Genomic DNA, 25,210 nt, shown 5'->3' on the forward strand with positions numbered 1-25,210 from the left:
ATAAGTTTGCATCATGCCAGTCTGGCAGACTGTAAAGAAAATCAGAAGAAAGTGCATGAAAAAATCTTAGTTTTCCTAAAACCACTTAAAAAAATACAGCAACTGGATTTTCAGAATAATTTTTCACAACATTCACTTAAAAAACCTGCAGCCTCAGCCTCCTCCCAATCTATTTGTTTTAGTTCGCTCCTTGCCTAATTTAAACAGTATGTGTTTTATAGTTAGCAATCCAGATTGGTAATCCAAGATCCTTTGGATTTGGTTTGTTCTGTTCTGAGTCATCTTCCAGTTGTTCCATACTTAACAGGGACAGGTCATCACCTGGACAGAAACTCTCCATAGCCAGATGAACAAATAACTGTCATGGAGCCTGAACAGACTGCCTAACAGACTGTGAACTGTGGGTCTTTTCTGCAGAGCATTTACTGGTGGCTCCATAACTCTGGCTCTCACTTTGTTTCCAGCTGTTCCAACAGAAGTAAAACAGTTTCCATTTTATTAAAAAAAACCTTGCTGATACTAACATGAGTGAAAGGAGAGTGCTTCCCCACTGCCCGCATTCATGCTCCATGCTAACTTTTGTGATTCTTCATACGCCACCACACATACAGGCACACAAAGATATCATTTCCGTTTTCAGTGGAATAATATTTTCGTACCCACCCTGCTTCAGACACCCAGTGCACAAATGTGTGGGTTCAGCCCTGAAATATACGTAATTACCAAAGCAACCACCAGGTGGGAGGTTTCATTTATGGATAAGAGAACAATTTACTTGGAAATGGTCCACAACAGGAAAAGGTTCCTTCATATGTCATATTTTATTAGACTGTATATCTGTGAGTACACCCATGTCTTATAATTTTTGTAATATACATAGAATGATGGTAGCCACAATAAAAGTAACAGACAAGGGGGGGAAACTTGCATCTTAGTTGTGAATACATGCTATCGTCATAACTTCAGGTTCCTGACCTATGCGCTTAGGAAAAAAAGTTTAGGGCCAAAAATGAACTCCATGCTCTTCTCATGATCAAGTATGTTACATTATCTGTTGCGAATTATCCCAACACTGCACATAATTATGACCAGCAGAAGCTGACAGCCAGCGTTGTTGTTCAGCAGATGCTATATCAGACATGATCTTAGAAGCCCTAAGCTTAAAACCAAGATGAGTGGGCAATGATAAAACTACAGTAACAGCAAAACTAGTGTACACAGTTATCAGAATGAATGATAAAGGTTGTGAAATGGATTGCACATCTAAAGTGTTATAAATAACAAGTTTGTTTTCAGCTGCTTTGGTGATACTGAAAAGACATTCTAACTTTCTACAAGGAGGAATTATACTATGGGAATACAATATGTCAACAAGTGATTCAATTAGCATATTTTTGATCCTAGGATATGGCCCTTTAAAATACAAGCTTGTGAATTGGATTAATACGGCATGAAACGGGAGAAACAGCCTTTTTAAATTTGCGCTCGGACACATCATGCTATGACATTAACAGCTGAAGATGCAGACAATATTGAGCAGTGTAACAATGCAGTGGTTAAGTTCTTTAAGATGTTCTTGCCAAAGTGCTTACTATGCCTTTAAACTCAAATTGGCTTTCTCATTGGACTGAGGTTTCAATGGACATCTTTCGCATTGGCCAATGACTGTCTGAGTGATTGTCTCTTGCAATAAGAATGGGGACTTGCATATGACAACAAACTGGGACAACTTGAGCTTTCATTCAAGCTTTCATTCATTCCCTTGGAACTTTTGTTTGACTCTCCAGAGGAGGCTCTCCTGCTGGCTCAAGGCTCCTGATTCTAACCCCCCCCCCAGCTGTGTTAATAAAAACAGAACTCAAATGATGCTCACTAGTTGCTGGTAGCTTCCACATGAATGGAGTGACAAGAGGCTTTTATGCACTGTATATCCATGCAAATCAGCTGTTATCATAATATTATGAAGTGGGTAGCTCTCAGTTGCCAAATGCTTAGTTAACAATTTTAGTTCACACATTAACCCACTACTTTCCTAAACCTCAGCTAAGGACAAAACTTCCGAGCAAAGTTAAATGTCAGATGTTCCAGGAGGAGGGTACCCCTGTGCTAAGTCTGCAACAGCACATGCAAACAGACAGGCACTTTTAAAGGAAAACAGACCTATTTCATCAGAAACCCTAGTCCACAAAAGCTTGTGCCACAATAACTCCATTTGTATTTGCCATACTTGTGCAAGAGAGATTTTAGAAGAGGCATTTTGCGAGGTAACACAGGCGCAGACACTCACCAATTTCAGTTTTCAAGGGTTATTGAAATTGACACCCACCCTCTAAAAAAAAAATAACCCCTAGCGCCAACGTCTTACCTTCCCGTGATGAATTGGCTCCTGGACGGGGTGCACATGGGCTGGACGTAGTAGTTCTCCAGCTTCACCCCTTCCGCCGCCAACTTATCCAAGGTGGGCGTCCTGATCTCCGAGCCATGGTAGCCCACGTCCCTGAACCCCTGGTCGTCCGCCAGGATGAAGATGAGGTGTGGCGGAGAAGGGGCGGGCTCCGCTTCGGCTCCTTCTTCCAACTTGGCCGTCGCGCCCGCGCTCTCGGGGTCGCCAGCCGCGTCCCAAGCCAGATAGCCGTAGGTGAGCAGGCTGAGCACGGAGAAACCGGCCAGCAAACCCCCGGCTAGCATTTTCCTTCGGCAGAGCCGGGCCAAGAGCTGCACGCCCCCTCCCCGCCTCTCCCGGGGGAGGCAACGGGCCACGAAGAGGCGAGCCGTCAAGGGGTCCCTCCGCTGGAGCGGCGGCGGCGGCGGCAGGGCGAGCCCATGCTGACAGACGAGGTCGAGCGCAGCGCCCTCTGAGGGGAGAGCGGCCGTCGGGGCAGCCTTAGGCGTCTCCAAGCATCCCCAGGTGGCCGGGCAGCCTCCAGCCAGCGACGCCGACCGCTGCCCGCTACTCCATCCTAACCCTAGAAGAGGCACGGCCCCCGTCTAGGCGAGCGGGCACAGGCGGCGCCAACGCTGCTGCCGGGAGGGAGGCGCGGGGCGCTCCATCTGCTGCGTCTCCCCGAAAAAGGCGCCCGCTTTCCTGGTGGGCGCGAAGGGGCGAGCCCACAGGACGCCGTCTTCCCCTCGCTGCAGGAGCGCCGGCGAGCAACTCTCGCTCCGCTCCCTTTCCCTCCTGCCGCCTCCCTCGCCCCCACCCATCCCGGGCGAGCAAAGCCAAACAAAACGCCGGCCCGCCTCAGCCCAGGCGCACGCGCGCGCGCCTCTCGCTGGAATTGACCGGCGAGGAAGGCACTGGGCCAGCCCCGAGGGGAGGGCGAGCTGAATGGGCTCTCCCGGGTTCCCACAGCTGTCTTGCTTAGGAGAAGGGAGAGTTTAGCCCCAGGCTTCAGCCTTGGGGCGTACCAAGTAATAAAGGGTGCCTCTGAGAAAGTACAGAATGCACCCCGCTCTCTTGTCTTTCCTTCCAAGAGGGATCTGAGGACTTTCAGGTCACAGGTGGACACTTCTGAGCAGGCCTGAAATAAATTCAGTACCGGAACTAGAAATAAAGTTCTGGAATCTGTCGTGATCCGGTTATAAAGGGTGTGGCTTCCACAGAGTCCTTCCAGAAGTCGATAAAATCTTTATTTTATTCAGTCCTGAAAGTTTAAAGAATCCTGGGTTTTTTTGCATACGGCCACCCTGAAGGGAAAAATAGATATATGTCGGAATGCCATATGCACGCTGGAAGAATAGCTGCAAAACAATCATTTAAACCAGTGGGGATAGAACCACAAGACAGCAGGAGACTGTGTGTAGGAGAGCATATAAAACTGCAAAATAAAAGGAAGCCATATTTATTATGGGGTGTGCTAGTGGTGGAGGGAATAAGATGAGCTAGAGGAATCCAAAAAATAAAATGATAGCACATGGGAATGCATCTATCATAAACAACAAACACAATGAAGAAGGATTAAATTTACAGAAGTTCAAAAATTGGGCTATTCACTAAGCAGCGTACAGTCAGGTAAAACCATTGTAATTGACCATAACATTAGCTGAAAGATAAAAGAAATGGCTAAGTGCTGGAAGTTTAATAAGGAATGAGACCATCTACTCTCAGCTAACAGGGAGTTTCACAGAATTGGGCCAACAACTGAAGACACAGCTCCTGGTGTATACCAGCTTTCCATCCAAGCCATAGAAACCACAAACTGATTCCCACGCCTCCCAGACTTGAGTGATTGGGCAGAAATATAAGGAATCAAGTGGTCCTTAAGGTATTCAGGCTAGGTGTTGTTAAGGGCCTTGTAGAGAACCTGATCTGGTAGCATGTGGTCAGCCAGAGCAAGCTTTTAAGTATCAGTTATCGTATTGGCCCGAATATAAGCCGCACCCACAAATAAGCTGCACTTTTAAAATTCAAGGGAGGGGAAAGAAAAAAAGACAATACCCAAGTATAAGCTGCTCCCTTAAAACTGGGTTATAGGCTGAAAATCGCTGCGGTTGGTAGAATTGTAACTCAGCCAATTTAAGCCTTTGATCTTGAAAGCCCGCAAAAGTTACCGTTCAATCGCAAATCGCTATTCAGTTGCTACAATTTTGCAGGCACTCACACCCGTAAATGGCAAATGTAGAAGAAAATCCTACAGGTTAATTGCACAACAGTCTCAAGCTCACAAATCTGCAATAAAACATTTTTTCCTGTATCATTTTACCGTATGTCTGTTTCAGCAGCGATATCGTAAAAGCCAATTTTTGTAATCCACTGAGCCTCTTGTGCTTGCCAATCAGAAGGTCAGTGGTTCAAATCCCCATGATGGGGTGAGCTCCCGTTGCTCTGTCCCAGCTCCTGCCAACCTAGCAGTTTGAAAGCACACCAGTACAAGTACATAAATAGGTACCACTGCAGTGGTTTCCATGCGCTCTGGTTTCCGTCACGATGTTCCATTGCGCCAGAAGCGGTTTCATCATGCTGGTCACATAACCCGGAAAGCTGTCTGTGGGCAAACGCCGGCTCTCTCGGCCTGAAAGTGAAATGAGCACCACAACCCCCTAGTCGCCCTTGACTGGACTTAACCGTCCAGGGGTCCTTTACCTTTTTACCTGTGCTGTAAAGTGCGCAGGCAATGTATTGGTTGGGTCACTTTGTATAGATCAGGGATGGCCAACTCTCAAGAGACTGTGATCTACTTTCAGAATTAAAAACTGGCAGTGAACTACCCCCTGTTTTTTGGGGGGGTTCAGCTCAAAGTTGTTGAACTTTTTTAGGGGGAAAGAATGTCCCTTCTTTTTCTTTACATTTCTAACACTTATTACTTATTTTATACATTTTTGCTAATTTTACAGGTGTAACGGAATGTACCTTATTCTTTCATACGTGGTGGGAATGTAAAAAGGTGAAAAGCTTCTGGGAGATGATTTATAGTGAATTGAAAAAATGTTGAAATATACATTTGTAAAGAAACCAGAAGCATTTCTATTAGGTATAGTAGGAAATGAAATAAATAAAAAAGAATGTAAGCTTTTTCCATATGCGGTGACAGCGGCAAGAATATTATTGGCCCAAAAAATGGAAACAGGAAGATTTACCAAGGGTAGAAGAGTGGAGAATGAAAGTAATGGAATTCTCCTTTTTACAATCTCAAATTCAGTTCTTCACATTTCCACATCAGCTTGTGATTTTTTTTAAAGTCCTCATGAAAATTCATCCATGATTTTCTCCTAATATACAATTTCCTATAAATTTGTGCCTAATATACACATTTCTGTAAAGCAATAGTTCCTAATTTAATGCATTTTTGTATATCATTTTCACAAATATATGCATTTTTATGCACACTTTACCCTAGTATATGCATTTTTGTACAAATTATTTGGCTGGGGACCTGCATTGCAAAACTTGGGCAAATGCAAATTTTGAAGGATGGCTGTGTTTTGCTTCATCTATTTTTTGGGGAAGCATGAATTAGGTAGCTTCACCTTTAAATGCGAATTGCATTATATTTCTTTCCCACCCCAACTGATGAAATATATACTTATTTCCAAGGGAAACATGCGTAGGATTGTGCTCCACATATGTCTGCAATTTTTAAAAAGGTCTCTCCCCCCCGTTATTCTTAATTTAGTTGGCCATGCCCATGTTCCAAGCCATAGAGTTACAATTTATTTTATCTCCATAGCCATGCCCTTACAAACATGGTGTTATTTTTCTTTAGTTTACTTAGTACACATTGCTGGTGCCATGTCTCCTGACAGGCCATTTTAGCATCTCTTTGTAGAGGTTTCTTTCGTTGCAAAAATATTGTTTGCAGTATTTCAAATACCACCACAAAACCTGGAAAATATGAAAGCACAGGATCTATTTTCAACCACAGACTGGCTTGATTTGCTGCCTCCCATTCTGGTGCCACTGAAGAATATGCCTGGAAAATGTAACTTTAAAATATTAGCAACTTGGTTTCTTAGAAATGTATGCATGCATCAATACTATTTCGTTGAGCTGAAGTGCTCTTCCATGTAATCAAATGGCCTTGATTGGACCTGATTGATCTTATACACCACATATTTTAAATCTCTTCACTGCAGCCTTTCCTTCTTAACTGATCATATAGAGGAGAGGTTAAGAGCATGAGTTATGAGATGGAAATCTCTGGTTGAAATCTGAGGTCAGCCATGTCTACTGTCTATCTCTAGGCAAGTCACTGTCTCTCAGATTAAGCAACCAGGCTCTGATATACAGATAATAATTAGCCTCCATCTTTCTGAAAGAGCTGCTGTAAGGATTAGTTTGTTGGAGCAAAAACAGCAGAGAACTGTGAAGTCTTGAAAACTTAAGTTTTATAGTGGCATAAGCTTTTATGTACTAGCAGTCTGATCACTTAGCAAAGGTGTGAGGAACTGGATCTGGTTGGTGGGCTGGATCCTTAGCTCCTCCACCCACAATGAGCCAATGGCCACTCACCTGATATCACAGTGAAGCCAGGCGACCCATTTTCACCCTTCTCAGTGCACTACACTTTGAAGCCCCAACAATCAGTGATTGTAGGGGCTTCAAAGCATATGTGCTGCTCTCCGTAAGCACCAGTTGACCCGTTAGTGCTTGCAAAGAGTTAATACTTTGAAGCCCTGATTGCAAAAAGCCAGGCAGGGCACTATGTGCAAACCTTTGCTGATCAGCTGATCACTTTGTGTGATGTGCGTGACTTGGCCAAAATGGCCTGGCGGGCCTAATTAAGCCTGTGGACTGGAGATTCTTCACTGCTGACTTAGGGAATACGCTACAATAAATGCTATGCACGAGGGTGATAAAACAGCATCCAGAATCAATGCACACCGAAATAATGATAGGCTCATTATCATACTGCATTTTCTTTCTCAGTGGGTGTTGAGTAGAACTTTTGCTGGAGTTGTATTTATATTCTATTAGGAACAAATCTTTTCATTATTTTACAAAGGTGCTACTTCTCCAAAATGAATAAATCCATCCCATGCTGTGAAAGAAGAATCACAGTTCAGTGACAGAGCACAGGCTTTTTCTGCGGAAGGCCAGATTCAAACTCCAGCATCTTCAGGTGAAAAAGTATCAGGCAGCGGGTGATGTGAAACTTGAGGTCTGCCTGCGGCCTGTGAAAGCCACTGCTAATCGTAGCAAACAATACCTGGACCATAATCTGATGTGATCCAATGCTGTATGCCAGGGGTAGGCAACCTAAGGCCCGGGGGCCAGATGCGGCCCAATCACCTTCTCAATCCGACCCACTGACGGTCCGGGAATCAGCCTGTTTTTACATAAGTAGAATGTGTGCTTTTATTTAAAATGCATCTCTGGCTTATTTGTGGGGCATAGGAATTTGTTCATTTCCCCCCCAAAATATAGTCCGGCCCACCACATGGTCTGAGGGACGGTGGACTGGCTCACGGCTGAAAAAGTTTGCTGACACCTGCTCTATGCTCATCCTTTTAAGATAAATGATGCACTTTTATTTATTATCATATTTAAATATAGTGTCTGCTAACCACGCATCAACAATATACTGCAAACATACCAAAGATTATTGGAGCTCCTTCCTTTAATTGATATAACCATAAAAGTTTTACAAGGTTGTAAGAAGTCTTAGCTGCAGCAAATTTTAACGAAAGCTGCTAATTGTGTACCACAAACTATTCCTGGAAAGTGGGAAGCATGAGGTATGTGAAATTATATATCCACCATTAACACAGAAGAAGCTTTTAGTATGAATCCTTATTAGTATTTGTAGTTATTTTACAGGAAAATAAAAAAACCTCACACATGGGCAACTAGGGGAGTTTCCAAAGTATGCACATGTGCTTATTTGCTGGAATATTGGAGAGAGGGGAAAAAGCTGGAAAATGTATGTTGAACATCAAAAGAAAAACAAAACAGGAATTATTACTTTGGCAAATATTGCATTCACAATCTAAAATGTATTCATTGTACTATGAACTAGGGTCAGTCAGAGGTGGGTGGCATTATTTACTAAGATCTATTTGGTTCTGGATCAACATTTGAAAGATACAAAACTTTTGTTCATTAAAGACAGACTTTAATGAACAATATGACTGCCCCTATAAGATTCTCAATAAAAAGTTTTAGACCAAGTAAATGTCATTTGGTAGTTTTGAGTCTCCCATTTATGGCTGTATCCACAAACACAGCTGTGCTCACATGATGCATGGGCATCCTTTCCTCCATTGATTATGGCCTGAATTTGTAACATAGCCCCTAAAACCGCAATAAATCCTCAGATATGCTTGGGAGTTGAATATACGCAACCATGCAGAACTGAAGATTTTGACCACAACAGCAGTATAAAGAAGTATGTTAAGGGAATAAGTGGTAGAGGAGGAATAATTGCCTTCCCTCTGCTATTATTATGCATTGATTTTAGAACTAAGGTTTTTCTCGAGGGAGGATGTTGATGCTGTGTGCCAGGCGGATCAGAGGGTCATGAGACATGAGTCAGTCTAGCAGCTGGAGCTCTTGAATGTTGATAGATGAACATTAAGGTGAAATGACCTACATCTCAAACTGTTAGTGGAATGAATGCAGTAAGAGTTTCAACAATATTTTGTTTCCTGCTTTTTTAATAAAAGAAACCCAACCCATACGTCACTCCTGAGATTCAGAGGAAGCACAGTTTATGATAACACGTTTCAATAAAGAGTTCATCCTTATTTTCTACTGGTGGCATTTCATCATTTGATTTAGTGATTATGGAAACACTGACACACAGGAGATCACACCTAGCATTCTTCCTGTCTTGCATTATCATAGTGGCTCCTTTAGTACTTCATAGCCTTGGAAACATTCCATGGAGGTCTTACAAAAACTTGGCTGCCATTTCTCATTATATTTGATCAACCTGCTCCCAGTGTTTTTTAAAAAAGAAAACAGGTTTGTCAACGTGGCAATACCATAGCCTTGATATGAGAGAAATAAGTTAATATATATGTTTCAATAATAAAAAATTGAGCTATCACCTGCTAAAGAATGATTTATGAAATAAACCCAGCATGACACACAGATTTTATTAGCAGAGGTAAGAAAACTTTCCCTTAAAAAAAAGACTCTTGCTGAAAAAGTTCATAGAACTTACTACATTTCCTGCTACATTAGTTGAGAGAAATTAAGTATTTAATACTTTTTATAAGAACACAAGAGGCATATCAAGAAACCTAGCAGAACAGAGAAAATCAGTGGAATATGGTTAACTTTGGAAATAAAATATTGACAAATCAAAACAAAGAGGTTGCTAATATGTTTGATGAGTAGAACTAAGGATTCCCTAAAAGACAAAAGGCCTTCCTTAAAACAGGGCTAGAGAATCTGTGGCCCTCATGCCGTTGGGTTCCAACTCTTATCAGCCCCAACATTAACCCTACTCTGATACTACTTTAAACAGTCAAGGCTTCCCCCAAGGAATTCTGGGAACTGTAATTTAGGGGCACTGAAAGTTGTTAGGAGGCCCCTATTCCCCTCACAGAGGTACAGTTCCCAGAGTTCCCAATGAAAAGGAATTGATTGTTAAACGACCTGGGAACTCTGGTCTTCTAACAATTCACAGAACCCTTAAACTAGAGCTTCCAGAAGTATTCAGCACCTGAACATTGGCTGCCCTCAATCTACTTCTCAGAGATGCTTGATAATGCAAGTGATGAGAACAGATAGAGGATGTCATCTATTCTGCATCACATATATTGAGATGAATATGAAAATTTAATGAGTTAGATCAAAAACTCACATGGTAGAGTTGTCATTTCAAAACACAAATTTGAAACCATTTTTGAAAGTGAATTTGTATTAGTAGGAACTGAATAGCTCAAAACACTTTTTTGCATATCAGGTTGCCCTGCACAATAGTTATTTCAGAGTACTGATGAAGTGCTTGACTGACATCTTCAGCTTTGATTTGTCAAACAACAGCTTTAGGAAAGTGGACTATTTTATAACTCAGGTGGACGTGTTCTAGGTTTGAAAGCTCTCAGCGTGCAATTCATCAGACTGAGTTCCTCTGGGCTTTCAACTTCAGGCCACTCACCTTTCTTATTAAAATGAATAGGCATTATGCAGGAATAGCACTTAGTGAATCTTACTCGGGAATTAGAAAAGATTGAGCAATACTGGGGTCATTTCTCTCTGCCTCATTTTCTGCTAACCTTTTGTAATTGCCACACACCATTTCACTTTGATCTTACCTTACATGGAAATAGAAATTGGACCCAAGCACTTCAGCAAGAAGTCCCATTTCCCAAGTGGGTGCTAGGTTTTCTGCCAGACCATCATTGCAGGAAGCAGTGTATTACGAGTATGAATAAAAATCTGATGATTCATGGGAGTGACTTCATTCTTTTTGCTGTCATTGGTGAAGCCTGGTAATTAATTCATAGAAGAAATATTCATGAATTACCAGCTTCCACCAGTGAATTGCTCTGTGGTTTATGACATAACTCATACTATGTCTGTTATTTTGTTTAATATTATATTGCATTTTTCTTCAAACCTCTATGGGAGTTTATAGGCACAAGGCCAGATTTTGATGTAAGCATCAGTGAAGGGCGTAAATCTAGATGGACTTAATATAAGTCTTTTGGATTGCTGCCTCTATTTTACAACTCAAAAACTGAGTCAAAATGTAGATTTTCCTGTGTTTAATTATGAATTTATGTTTACTTTGCTATTTAGGTGGTAATCCTGTTCCCAGCTTCCTTGGAGCCGGGGTCAAAGGATCAGGTGCAATTTGGCATGTGATGATTTAGCACATAACCAATATTCAGGACATGATCATCTCATTTCATGCAGTATTTTTTTATTTAAAAAAATGTGCAAAATTATTTAAAACAAAGGGTTGTGTCCAATGCTAGTCCTACTCAGAGTAGATCCATTGAAGCAAATATATATGTCTAATTTAGGTCCATTGAGTTCATTAACTCTGAGCAGAATTTAGTTCAAAATAACCCAAAGTACATATAACAGTACTTTGTACTTAAACACAAAAGAAAACAAAAACATGTAAACAGGTTTTTCTAGCAGCTCTGTGCTGGTCAAAACGTAATTGGAAATATTATCACATTACTTTTCAACTAACTGTTACATGCCACTCCAGTCCCTAAGCGGTGTGAAATTCCAGGGGTCTTGGCGCTTACCCAGGGTTTGGGTTTCCTTCCAAAATTAGGCATAGTGGAAACTATAGTGTCTTTATGGTGTATGGTTTATTTACACATATATACAACCTGAGTCTACAGTGGAGAAAGGGTTCAGGGCATTCACATCTCAGGATGATTCTTGATTCTACATACAGGGGAATCAGCCATGCTGCTGGTCTCTTTGTTACAGACTGTTCTAGCCAGCAGGCCAATGGTTCTGCTGGTCCCCCTTCTCCCCTGTTTTCAAACCGCTTGCAGAATACCAAAAGTTCCTTCAGCATGTATCATCTAAGCTAAAACCCCGAACTTTTTCTTTCTCCAACACACACAGCTGGAGGAGGAGCCCCACCCCTCCCCTGTCTTACATAGGCTTAACCCTATTGATGACTTCCCTGATGAGTTGATGGATGGCCATCATCAGCCTTTGTTACCCTTAATCTTATCTCCTGGGGATGCCCTGGTCTGAAAAAGCAAGGTTAGTCTGCATCTTTACACTGCTGACGCAAATGCCAGTCATCTCCTCTTAATTCTTAAAGCACTGATCAAACCCAGGAATCCAGAGGGAGTAAGGGCATCCACAACCCAGGGAAATCAGGGCAGCTACAAACCCGAAGCAAAACAAAAATTTAGGGGAAACATTTTGTCTTGAGAAAGGTATTAGAAACAAGTAAAAGCTGCAGTGGCATGATCAGCTCTGCTAGTTTGAATTGAGCTGTACTCTAAATTAAAGTTTATGAAGACCCTAAGAAGAAAAATCTAACTTTAGTCTGCTATGACGTTGGCTGGCTACATTTGCAGTAGGATGATTAAGAATTACAGTAATTAATGCTTCTCCCTCCCCAGGTTTCCTGGAGTGGCAAACAAGCTACTCAACCAATTAAAACCACATAATTATTATATTCATATAATGTGCATAATAATGTGTGTAATAATGCATAACGTGCATATAATAAGCAATAATTGTTCTCATTTTAGTAGAACCAGTAAAAATTAACTCACTTTCACTGAGGTCAGAGAGCAAGACTAGAATAAGAAAAAATCCATGTGAATAAACCCATACCTGCCAATTGTCCCACATTGAGGGGGACATCTTGAATGCCTTTTAGTCCAGTACAATGGGACATTCCAGGATACAATCAGAAGCCTGGAATGGCTCCTGTAATTCCAGGATGTCCTGCTTAAATTGGGACTGTTGAGCAGTATGCAAAACACCCTTCCTTTACCAGCTACCTAGGAACTGAGCAGGGGGAGCGTGTGAATGTCTGTGAGGAAAAAGAAAAGACTGCTGGCTTCAGACTCGAGCAGGGATTGAGAGCAGTGAAGAAGCCCTACTCTTCTCCTAGAAAAAAATAGTTAAGAAAACCTTCCTCTTCTGAAGGAATACTAACTTACTAGCCCTGCCTTCAGCTTGGCCTTTCCTGCCTGCTCTTTCGCTCTGTGACTGAAACTGGAATATATGAAATAATATCCAAAATAGTGCTGTTTTACTGCTGTTAAAGATGAACATATTTTTAGGAGGTGTTAAATATTACAAACACCATCGAAAGCCATCTGTACCATACCAAGTCGGAACTTCATGCCATATGTGGAAACTTTATATGCCACCATTTCCAGAATCGCATGTTCATTGTGTGTTTCTACTACAGTATTTGCACTCTCAGCAATAAAAACACAGATGAATTTTCAGAAATCCTCAGCACAAGCCATAAAAGCTCCTCACAGCAACAAATCCCTTGTTTGATTTTACCAAAGGCTTGGCAAAGGAGAATCAAAATCCAGTTTCACATTTCAAACCACCACAGAGCCCAGCTCAGCCAATTTCATGCTCTCAGGTCCAAACTAGATGAGGCCATGACTACCTTCTTGGGTTAATAGCATGCCTGCCTGTGGAAGACTGCCAGGGAGTGCCCTACTGACACACATTGTGGAGGATCGCCGGGCAGCAAGACTACAGCCAGGCAACACACACCACTTATCTTCATTGCAGAGGGGTCTGAGAAGACAGAGAAGGAACGGTTGATAACAGTGAGGTCTCAGTTCCTTATAAGTGAAGTGGAAATGAAGGGAAGGGGTTGAGATGGCTTGATTTGAGTTCCAGCTAAGCCAAAGGCTGCAGGAAGAAGGTGCTGGGAAGGAGCTCAGGGGGTAGCAGGTTAGAAGTACAGTCTCACGCTACCCCTCACCACTGTCCCAACAAGGAACTTCCTGATTGTATTCAGCAGAGAAAAAGAGTGTGAAGGAACAACCTGCTGCTAATAAACAATTGTGACTTGAACAACCCAGTGGTTACGGCTATTTGTGTGAAGGAAGAGAACGGTCAGGGTCATGGGCACACAGCCTTTGACATACTCCTACCCATGGAAGCCCAACACTGTGCAGGATCTGATTTCAGCATTAAAAGGGGCCTGCAATTGAGGAACAGCTGAACACTTCTAAATCACTAGCTAAAACTTCCATGCAGTCATTTTCAGTTTAGAACAGAGTTGTTCAAGCTTGTGTCCCCAGATGCTGTTGGACTGTAACTCCCATCGACTGCCATTTTAATCCATGGTTATGGATGATGTAGTCCAACAACATCAAGTGACCCAGGATTGAAGAAGGCTAGTTTACTGTACAATGCTTACCTCTAAAAATGTGAGTATTGGCTTAATGTCAAAATCTCTTTGCTATTTGCTGAGATATACAGTCAGCTGTGTGGAAGGTGGATCTCTGTGACCCTGTTTCAGTTAGTGACTGGAATAAGTGGAGAATGTGCACTGCTTCAGCAAACAGAGAAGAGTCAGCTTTTTAAAATGCAGATGGGTGATATTTAATGCCCGCAGGACTGCATCATATGACTAGAGGAGTGTGTCTGCTTTGTTGCTAGGGTGTAAGAACTTAGCATGTAACTTGACTGCTTCGATTGACGGAATTGGCACTTTTACAGGTGCCACATAATACCCGTTCCACATTTGTAAGAACTCGATTGTTTAGTGTGGCAGCACCTACACTTTGAAACTCTCTGCATATTGAGATCAAGCAGACACCTTCACTCTTTTCGGCACCTGCTAAAAACATTCCTGTTTAGACAAGCCTACTCAGATGCAACAAAATAAATAAATAAGATGGGGGTGAGGGTGGAGAGAAGCAAATTACTGAACCTGATCACAGATTAGCACTGTTAATGTTATTGGCTGACAAGTATAACATTCTTTGAAAAGATCTGATAATCTTCTTGACAGCCACAGCTCAATTAGCATAGCATAAACCTGGCTATTTAGAGGGTTAATATAACCATGGGTGGAATGTGGCCTTATTGGAAAAATTCACTTGTGAATCAAAAGTTGTTGATGAAACATGGTAATTCTGTACACCATTGTATCCCTTTATCTCCCATGTGAAATGCTCTCTCTCTAGGAACCAACTGCTGCAACCTCAGGTGTCCTTTTGCACAGAATAAAAAGCTTTTGGAAATTGTAAATATGAAAATTCTGTGTGTGATATATTATTTGCACCCAGTAATCTCTCCATTAAAAATTGTAGCACCAATAAAACCTTAATAAAGAAATAGTACAAAAAGCAACTTTTTGAATGTTGTGTGTTAGAAAAAAAGACACTTAATCAAAAATCAAACATCTGCCTGGCTTGATCAAAAATATTCCCAGGATCTATCTGGAATTAAGTGCAACAACATTTCAAGCTGTGTGCCAACAAGAAGAGAGTTCATTAATTTAAAAACACTAATACTTATATTTTACCTGTGATGATTATAGTAACATGAACTAAATTCAGTCCTGCAAATCAGTCAAAAGCATTAGCAGAGAGTCTGCATCTGTAGATCCCATAAGAAAGGGATGAGAGAGGCAATAAAATGTATTTATTATCATGGCTTATGTTAAATTAAAATTGATGACTACAGGGAAGGGAATTTAGTATGGGAATTTGGGATACCTTCTTTTCATCTCCCAGTAAACCTACTGATTTGCTTCCTGGTACCTTAATTTCTTTATATCCATGCATGGCAGGTTTTTGCTTTAGTACAGCATTCTTTATATATGGTCCCTGTTCAGTATCTATTTCCAAAACTATATAATCAGGGAGCTTAAAGATCTCATCTGCAAGACACTTGAGCTCCTTTGCTTTCCATTACACTGGTTTAGACTCACAAATGATAATGGGAAACTGGTTTAGCTCCCCCCAAATAAATTGAATACCCTCGTTCAAGTAATGGCACCGTTGACTTTTGACAGCAGTCAAAATAAAGGCTCCCACTGGGTCTGATGAGTGAAGTGCTTCCAAGAAAAGACTGGTACTACTTCTCTGCAACAATTTAACTATTGAGAGTTATTTCCAGAAATACTGAAGTAGGGATGGACAATTGCTCATTTTTTATACTCATTTTAAACTCAGTTTGCTACATTGCAGCATCACTTTGTGATTTGTTTTTTAATAGTCCATGAAAGTTCATTAGTGTTTCAAATATACAATCTAAAGTTAGGCTGGAACGGTGAAGTGGCCAAGTTTGCCGATGATACTAAATTGTTCAGAGTTGTTTAAACAAAAAGAGATTGTGAAGAGCTCCAGAAGGATCTTTCCAAACTGAGTAAATGGGCAGTAAAATGGCAAATGCAGTTCAATGTAAACAAGTGTAAAGGGAGGCATGTTGGGGCAATAAACACATGTTAATTTTACATATACACTCATGGTGTCCGAATTGGAGGTGACTGACCAGGAATGAGACCTTGGGGTCATAGTAGATAGCTCAATGAAGGTACTGACCCAGTATGTGGTAGTCATGAAAAAGGAAAACTCTATGCTAGGGCTCATTAGGAAAGGAATTTAAAATAAAACTGCCAATATCATAATGCCATTATGCAAATATATGGTGCAACCACATTTGGAATACTGCGCACAATTGTGGTTGCCTCACCTCTGAAGTTAGAAAATGTTCAGATAAGGGCTGTGCTTTTTTCTGGGGGGCCGCAGGGGGATGCATACCGCTAAACATTTTGTGAATCTAAGTTTGGCTTCATTGAGGTGCAGTATTTAAACGTGAGTAGTAAAATGAGAGTACCCCTAAACATTTTTTAAAGAAAAAAAAGTACTGGATAAGGGCAACCAGAAACAGAGAATTGTAGAGTTGGAAGAGACACTGCTGATCATCTAGTCCAATTGCAAAAGCACCAATTCCATCAATAATAAAATCCGTTGGAGACAATATTGGAATGCTAACAGTGCAGCGAATATAATGGACAGGGAGAGGGGGCACATTAAAGGCCTTTTTTCTTTTGAAAGATCAAACAGGAATATGTAATGCTTCTGTGATTAGCAAAAGGTGAGAAAGAGATTCCAGTTTAGATTCTTTACATAAATAGAGAGTGGGAAGCAGACAGGGAATGAGCCATCCAGTGTACTGGAAGAACAGAAATAAAACTAATTAGCTGCTGATTACTGGTTTGTGAGAACTAATTACACAGAGGCAGGCTTCCCTGTCTTATCTGTATGCACATGTTGTTCTGTTTACTGAAGGAATATTAATTATACCAGCCACCACAATTTCCTTCATTAAGAGAGAGTATATCCCTTTTAACTGTAGTGGCGGTCAACGAAGAGAAACTAAGGCTTGTATGCAAATAATGATAACTGCGGAAGCAATTTTGGTAAGGCTCACCCTGGATAGCTCTCTCGCTGTTTTGAAGGCCCACCAGCCCCACACTAGCAGCAGGGTTACTGATTGTCAGGGAACTGACATCTAAAGCGCCGCAGGTGCAAAGGCTCCCTGAGGTTGAGAGAGCAGTAGCAACGGAAGAGGGAACCAGTAGAGGGCGAGCAAGAATTCCAAGGGAAAGTGAGTCGGAGGGATGGCTCAGAGACGCTTCAAGCGAAACCAGTGGGGAGGTCTCAGGACCTCCTATAGGGACACCCACACCTCGACGGAAACTGTCACGCCGAGAGGCCAGACGACGTGTTTCCGTTAAGGAGCTTTTATGTTGGAAACGTTTCCGAAAGCAGCCACTTTCGGATTCTACTAGTGATTGACGCAGCCATGCTGGAGGGGCTCCGTCACAGGCAGAGGTTTGAAAACCTGATCAAACTCTGAGGGACTTGCATTTTACGCACAAGCAGCTCATCGTCCCATCACAGCAATCCGAAAGTCACCGAAAGCCAGCTTGTGCAGAGAGAAGCATCATGAGCAACCCAGCCGGAACCGGGGGTGCAGGAGCAGCTGGAGGGGGTCCAAGCCTGGAAGAAAGGTACAGAGCGTTGGAGATCCAGTTGGCGCTGCAAACGGCGAGGCTTGAGGAGAGGAGGGCTCAGGATGCAGAAAAGGGAAAGGAGAAAACCACCCCGCTCGCCAGAAAGGTACCAGGATTGGTGCAGAAATTCGGGGGGGATCCCAGGAACTATCATGCCTTTAGAACAGAGATGCAATACGCTCTAAACTTGCAGTTTGATGACTTCCCCGACGAGGAATCGCGAGTGGCGTATGTGATTGGCCATCTCGAATCCGGGGCGAAAGATTGGGTTAGACCCCTGATGGCAGCGAATAATGAGATCTTAAAGGACACGAGGAAGTTTTTTCGTGCCATGGACCTGATGTTTTCCAGCGATATTGAGCAGGGGGTGGTGCGAAGGCAGTTAATGGCTTGCCAGCAAGGAAGCAGATCTGTCCGTGAGTACTGGACTGAATTTACTATGCTGATTCATAAATTGGGGTGGGACCTATCGGCGGAGCCCATCCAAATGCTTTTCGAAGAGGGGCTTTCTTCAACCGTCAAAGATGAGCTTTCCCGGGGGCCCAGGGCGGAGTCTATGGACCAATTAACCAAATCTGCGCTGGCCATAGGAGCGCGCCAGGAGGCGAGGGCTTTGGAAAGGCGGGAAGGGAAAGGAGACCGTTGGAGGGAGTTCCGCATTCCAGACATTCCAGAGCCATCTTTCCCGCCGGCAGAGCCGATGGAAGTTGGAACAGCGCGGGCGCGCGCAGTTTCAAATCCCAGTGAAGGGCGGAAGAAGGAGGGAAAGAGCGCCAAGAGATGTTATCTCTGCCAACAGCCAGGGCACTTTGCCAGAGTCTGCCCACAAAGAAAGGAATGGCAAGGGATGGCAGGAGCTGTTGGGGGAAAGGAAGAGGAAAGCAAGGAGCAAGTAAAAGCCAACGCCTGGCTGCCACCGTCGGGGCACAGCAGCCAGGCCAAAGAGCAATGAAAGTGCCCATGCCAGAACCTCCCAGACCTGCTTTAGTGATAGAGGTGTTACTAGAACTGCCAAACGGACACCCACTAAAGGTCAAGGCGCTTTTGGATTCAGGCAGCTCCTGTAATTTCATGAGTAAGGAGTTTGCAGCTGAGCACCAGATACAGACCATCCCTTTAAGTAACCCCTTGCAGGTGACTACGATTGACGGCAGAGAGCTGTTGGGGGGAGAAGTTAGCCAACAGACTGTCCCGATGATAATGAGAGTGGCAAGGCACACCGAACAGATAGCGTTTAATGTGGCCATCCTGGGAGGAGCGCCCATCATTTTGGGGATGAGCTGGCTGGCGCTACACGATCCGCTAGTGGGCTGGCATCAGAGGGTGGTCTCCTTTGGGTCAGCGCATTGCCTAGAACACTGCAAGGAGGGGAAGGTCTCGGGAGGAGACAGAGTCACCCTAGCGGGGATGGAAGTGATGGGCAAAGGGAAGGTGCCCCCGCAATACGCAGATCTGAGCAACGTATTCAGCGAAAGGGAAGCAGACAAACTGCCACCGCATAGACCCTTTGACTGTCAAATCAACCTACTCCCAGGGGCCCAACTCCCAGTAGGCAAGCTGTACGCCATGTCAGACAGGGAGATGCAGGAGCTGAGGGAGTTCATTGACAAAAACTTGAAGCGAGGTTTCATCAGAGAGTCCCGAGCGGTGGGGGGCAGCCCAGTGTTTTTTGTGGACAAAAAGAACACAGACAAACCGAGACTGGTGTGTGACTTCAGGGCCCTCAATGCAGTGTCGGAGCCCCTGGCTTTCCCTATGCCCCGAATTGACGACATTTTGACCAGAGTAAGGAAGGGAAAGATTTTTACAAAACTGGACCTGCGGGGGGCGTACAATCTGATACGCATAAGGAAGGGAGATGAATGGAAGACCACCATGTTTACCCCTTTGGGAGCCTTTGAATACCTCGTTATGCCCTTCGGTCTACAAGGGGGCTCCGCCTGTTTTCAAGCTTTTATAAACCACGTTCTGGGACCTTTGCTCTACAAGAACTGTGTGGCCTTTTTAGACGACGTGTTGGTGTATTCGGAAGATGAGGAACAGCATGTGAGGGACGTTCGAGAAGTGTTGGGCAGGCTGCAAGCCAACCAGCTGTGGGTGAAACTGGAGAAGTGCCAGTTTCATACCAAGGAGGTGGAATTCCTGGGGTACCGCTTGTCAGATAAGGGATTGGCCATGGATCCAGGCAAGGTTCAAGCGGTACTGGAATGGAAGACACCGAAGACCAAGAAGGACGTGCAAAGATTCTTGGGGTTTGGGAACTTTTATCGGAAGTTCATCAAGAACTTTGCCCACTTGACGGCGCCCATCACCGACTGCCTCAGCAGCAAGAAGAAATTTGTTTGGACGGTGGAGGCGGATCGAGCCTTTGAAGAACTGAAAAGGGCTTTCGCCTCGGAAGAACAACTTCTGCATGTGGATTTACAAAAACCCATGAGAGTGGAAACAGATGCATCCGACCGGGCTATAGGGGCGGTCCTTCTTCAACCGGGGAGGAGTGCGTCGGAGTGGAGACCGTGTGCATTCTTCTCGCGGAAACTGAATAAGTCCGAGAGGAATTACACGGTGTATGACAGGGAACTACTTGCCATTCACGAAGCATTCCGGAGGTGGAGACATTTATTAATTGGGGCACAACACAAGGTGCAAGTGTGCACCGACCACAAAAATTTAGAGTATTGGAGAACAGCTCGAGTGCTCAACCAACGACAAGTGAGATGGGCACAGGAATTCTCCAAATTTAACTTTGAGATTTGTTATGTGCCAGGCCCAGAAAACGTCAGGGCGGATGCGCTCTCACGCAAACCAGAATATTGGGAAGGGGAGGAGGTGATCGAAGAGAGACATGTCATCCCGGAGGACCGCTGGGTGTGTGGGGCGGCGCTGGTGGGGCAACGGGAACTGGTGGAGGAAACGGAAAATGATGAATATGCCCAGGATAAGCTCAGAGGTCTCAGGGGGGAGGGCGAGAGCCCCGGAGGTTTTGAGGAAAGAAATGGGGCATTGTATTACAAAGGGGCACTGTATATACCCGAAGGTGAATTGAGGGGGAGAGTACTCAAGCAGTTGCATGATAGCCCCACGGCGGGACATTTTGGGCAACACAAAACCATGTGGTTGGTTACCAGGGAATTTTGGTGGCCTAAGGTGAGGGAAGATGTAAGGGAGTATGTAAGAGGGTGTGACCAATGTCAGCGAGCCAAAGGGGAAAGAAGGGCGCCGGCAGGGTTATTAGAACCTTTACCCACACCAGAACGGCCTTGGGAAGCGATATCAATAGATTTTATGACGGATCTGCCAAGGTCCAAGGGGAAAACAGCCATCATGGTAGTAGTAGACCTGTTAACTAAGATGTGCCATTTTGTAGCATGCTCACATGCAGTCACAGCGGAAGAAACGGCGAAGTTGTTTGTGGAACATATCTTTAGGTTGCACGGGGCTCCCTCGAGGGTGATCTCAGATCGAGGCAAACAATTTACTTCCAGGTTCTGGAGGAAGCTCATGAGCTTGCTACACGTGGAAGTTAATTTTTCAACTGCCCGGCACCCTGAAACCAACGGGCAGGCGGAAAGGGCAAATGGCATTCTTCAACAATATCTTAGGTGTTATGTCAATGACAGAGAGAACGATTGGGTCGAAAAGTTGGCGTTGGCAGAATTTGCCTACAATAATGCGGAGAATGTGTCCACAGGGATGAGTCCCTTTTTGGCTAATTACGGGTGTCACCCCAGGGCATTTCCAGGGGAAGGAGGGGAGAGATGGAGCGTTCCAGCGGCTGAACATTTTGTAGAAGAGATGGAAGCCATCCATCAGCAGCTCCAGCTCAACTTAGAAAGGGCCAAGGCACAATATAAGAAGCAGGCAGACAAGAACAGAAGGGAAGGTGAAACCATAAGGGTGGGGGATCAAGTGTGGTTGTCAACCCAAGGGTTGCCGTTCAAAGGGGGTTGTAAGAAACTGAGGCCCAGAAGATTGGGACCCTTTGAGGTGATTCAGCAGGTCAACCCGGTAGCTTTCAAACTCCGATTACCCAACCACATGAAATTGCACCCAGTGTTCCACAGGTCGTTACTGTCACCATACAGGGGGGGACGTGAAGGGGAGCACGTCAGGGGACCAGCCTTGGAAGAGAGGGAACGCCGCAACCATGTAGCGGAAATCCTCGATTCCAGGTGGAAGGGTAATCAGGTGGAGTATTTGGTGGCGTGGGAAGGGGAACCGGAGTCAGAAAACACCTGGGTAAGTGCAGAGGAAGTCAATGACGAGGTTTTAACAGAAACGTTCCACCAAAGGTTCCCGAGGAAACCTCAGCCTATAGCAAGGTTTAGGAGGGAGTATTTCGGCACCACCGATGAGGAAGAGGAAATGGAAGGGTTCGCGGAGTCGGAGTTGGAAGATGGAGTGGACTCTGATGACGAAGAGTACCTAGAGAGTAGGAACAGCAACAAGTGGAAGGAAGTGTTCGCGACGTCGGAAGATGAGGGAGGTTCTTTCAGGGGTTTTACCTCCTCACCGCCAGTAGGAGAGGAGACGGGAGGGGGTGAAGGGGGCCCTGGAGGGGAGGTGGATGTCAGGGAACTGACATCTAAAGCGCCGCAGGTGCAAAGGCTCCCTGAGGTTGAGAGAGCAGTAGCAACGGAAGAGGGAACCAGTAGAGGGCGAGCAAGAATTCCAAGGGAAAGTGAGTCGGAGGGATGGCTCAGAGACGCTTCAAGCGAAACCAGTGGGGAGGTCTCAGGACCTCCTATAGGGACACCCACACCTCGACGGAAACTGTCACGCCGAGAGGCCAGACGACGTGTTTCCGTTAAGGAGCTTTTATGTTGGAAACGTTTCCGAAAGCAGCCACTTTCGGATTCTACTAGTGATTGACGCAGCCATGCTGGAGGGGCTCCGTCACAGGCAGAGGTTTGAAAACCTGATCAAACTCTGAGGGACTTGCATTTTACGCACAAGCAGCTCATCGTCCCATCACACTGATGAAATGCAAGATTGTTAATAGTAAAAATAGGCAAGAAAAATTAAATGGATAGGGAAGAGCTTTGCACATTACAGTATAAATCTCTACTGATTTCAGTTTATCTTGGACTATTTTGGATTGTAACCTTGGCTTTTAATAAAAAAAAAACTTTCTGCATGTTACTAAGAAGAAAGAAAATTCAGTGAATTTGAGTTGGTGTACAAACATGATTAAAATGGAGAGGTTAGCAGACCATGCAAAATATGATACAAGAAGAATTAAATTTGGGGGTTGTGGGGTACAAAGGTCTTTTGCCACGCAGTAATGAACTTTGACCCAGTGGAATTTACTAAAAGATGGATCAGCATATAAAATAAACAAGCCTATTGTGTAAAAGAAAAAGTTTGTATTTTTGCCAGCACTTATCTCATTCCTAGCTCTTATTCAACTGTCCAGAGAGCTATTTAAAATCAACCAGGGTTGAAAAGTAATCATGCCCCACCCTCTCCTGCAAAGTGAATGGGAATGGGAGTGGAGGTGTGCAAGATAGAACATTTCACAGGAAGACGATTGTGAACAGAATACAGTTTGCCATTGAGCTCAAAATGCAAGACAGATGTACTGAACACGGCAGTGGCTATGCTTTCTAAAACAAATCGGAGAGTTCTTTTCTTAAGTAACCAAAGGTTAAAAGCAGCCTTGCAAACAAAATAATAATAAAAAAGAAATCAAAACTTGGAGGTGGAAGGAAGGCCACCAACTTTATAGGCAAGCTCTTATTTATTTATTTACCCACTACATTTCTATATAACAGTTTTCTGGGCACCTCACAAAGGATGCAAATGACAGTTTGCTGTTACCCATCTGGAATCCTCAGAACAAGGTGGACTAAGCATCAAAATAAATGAATAACAGAGCTGACACTGATTTAGGGTGCAAGCAAATACAGTTGTCCCACATAGATATGAAATTTGTATGCAGCTATATGATCTAAAGGCTTAGGCTTTTTTTTTTAAAAAAAAAGGAGGGACATATGCCATAAATTATTCTAAGAATGAAATACGACCACTGGGTCTCTGTTCAAGGTGGCGATAACCAAGTACCTCAGCTATGTAAGTACCAGTAGTAAGTCAGAGATGTCTTGGGGCCTCTTATAGCAGCGCATAGTTTCAAGACAATACATGTACAGTAACATGTTTCTTTACTTGCTTTCATTCCACCTCCCTTCTCCACCTTGCCTACACCCCTATCAGTGTTTGCCAAGTGGTGGATTATTATTTTTTATGCAATATTTCATAAATTATATGAGGCAGCAGCTTGCTGACATAGTTGTGGTTAAAATGAAATTCCAATGCATGGGGAGGAGGTACAGAATGTGACAACAGAATCGCTTGGTTTACAGGTACATGCAGATAGCACTCCTTAAAAAGGATCTTGTATCAGCGATACCTAGCCTGTCCAGCTTTTGATTTTTTAAAACCTGGCCCCTGGGTGAGGCTGGAGACTGGAGCTAAGTGAGAACAGAGCTAATTTAATACATGCAACTCCCTATTTACATGTGTTCAAGGCATGGGTGACCGCACCCGCCTGCATCGCCGCAAACCCAGAAGTGGCAAGAAAAGGGGGAAAAATAGCACGGAAACAGCAAAAATGGCAAGAAAACAGTGTCTAACAATCCAGGAGCCCTTGCACTGACCTTTGAGGCCTGTGGAGAGTTGGAGTTTGAGCATGGAGGTTTGGAGGGAGCGACTGTGGTGTTTGATAGTTTTTCCCAATAGTGTTCCCAATATATGCAATTTCACTTAAACACGTGGTGCCTCAGAACGTAACCCCCACATAAATGGGGGTTGCCTGAGTTTCCTGTTTGTTCCCTTCTTGATGCTGGCTGAGTCTTTATTAGCATTCTAGCAAAGAGTTAGAGAGTGGGGCTTGGAAGTGGGCAGAGTAGAATTTCCACACTGCCACTTCCAAGTTATCACTTTCCTCTGTCAGCTTCCGCAGCCTATACATTGGTAAGCAGGGCTCATTCCATCGTGTGCTGAAAGACCAGCTCCATCAGGTCTCTTCTCCTTCAGCTCTCACCTGGAAGCAGCCACTCCATTGGGGTGTCTCAATGGGGGAAATGAGAAGCAGGGCTCATTCCACCAGCTTTGCCAAAACACCACCCACCAGACCCTTCTGGCCCCTGAGCTGCTTCTATGCCAGCTGGTCATTATAAGAACTACTATTTAAGAATTGGCACCAGAGTTTGATTTCCCCCTATCCCCTTGTGTGTTGCGTGAAGCAGCCTGTAGGCAGGGATGGTCTTGTTTTAACTGAAGGCGCATCCAGACTTGCACTTGTTCCGTGCCTAGAAAGCACG

The 25,210-nt window shown here is 43.9% G+C and overlaps 1 protein-coding gene and 1 long non-coding RNA gene across 3 annotated transcripts in view; both read right to left on the reverse strand.

The window, feature by feature from the left end:
- ARSJ (arylsulfatase family member J) overlaps positions 1-2,960 on the reverse strand; it is a 77,462-nt gene extending 74,502 nt beyond the window's left edge. The window contains exon 1 of one of the 2 annotated variants that reach the window (XR_014171611.1): positions 2,366-2,797. Coding sequence is in view for 1 of the 2 variants with exons in the window: in XM_081925049.1 (XP_081781175.1) it covers positions 2,366-2,688 (323 nt within the window). In the remaining variant the exon portion in view is untranslated. Of the gene's footprint in view, positions 1-2,365 lie in introns of both variants that reach the window. The other variant, XM_081925049.1, reaches the window with a different exon arrangement.
- LOC309377889 overlaps positions 1-24,646 on the reverse strand; it is a 74,712-nt gene extending 50,066 nt beyond the window's left edge. Inside the window, exon 1 of the long non-coding RNA XR_014171767.1 lies at positions 24,545-24,646. This is a non-coding gene — a long non-coding RNA (uncharacterized lncRNA). The remainder of the gene's footprint in view (positions 1-24,544) is intronic.
- Between the last annotated feature and the right edge of the window lie 564 nt (positions 24,647-25,210).

Source organism: Podarcis melisellensis, assembly GCF_964234715.1.
Source record: "Podarcis melisellensis genome assembly, chromosome: 9".
Classification (NCBI taxonomy): Eukaryota; Metazoa; Chordata; class Lepidosauria; order Squamata; family Lacertidae; genus Podarcis; species Podarcis melisellensis.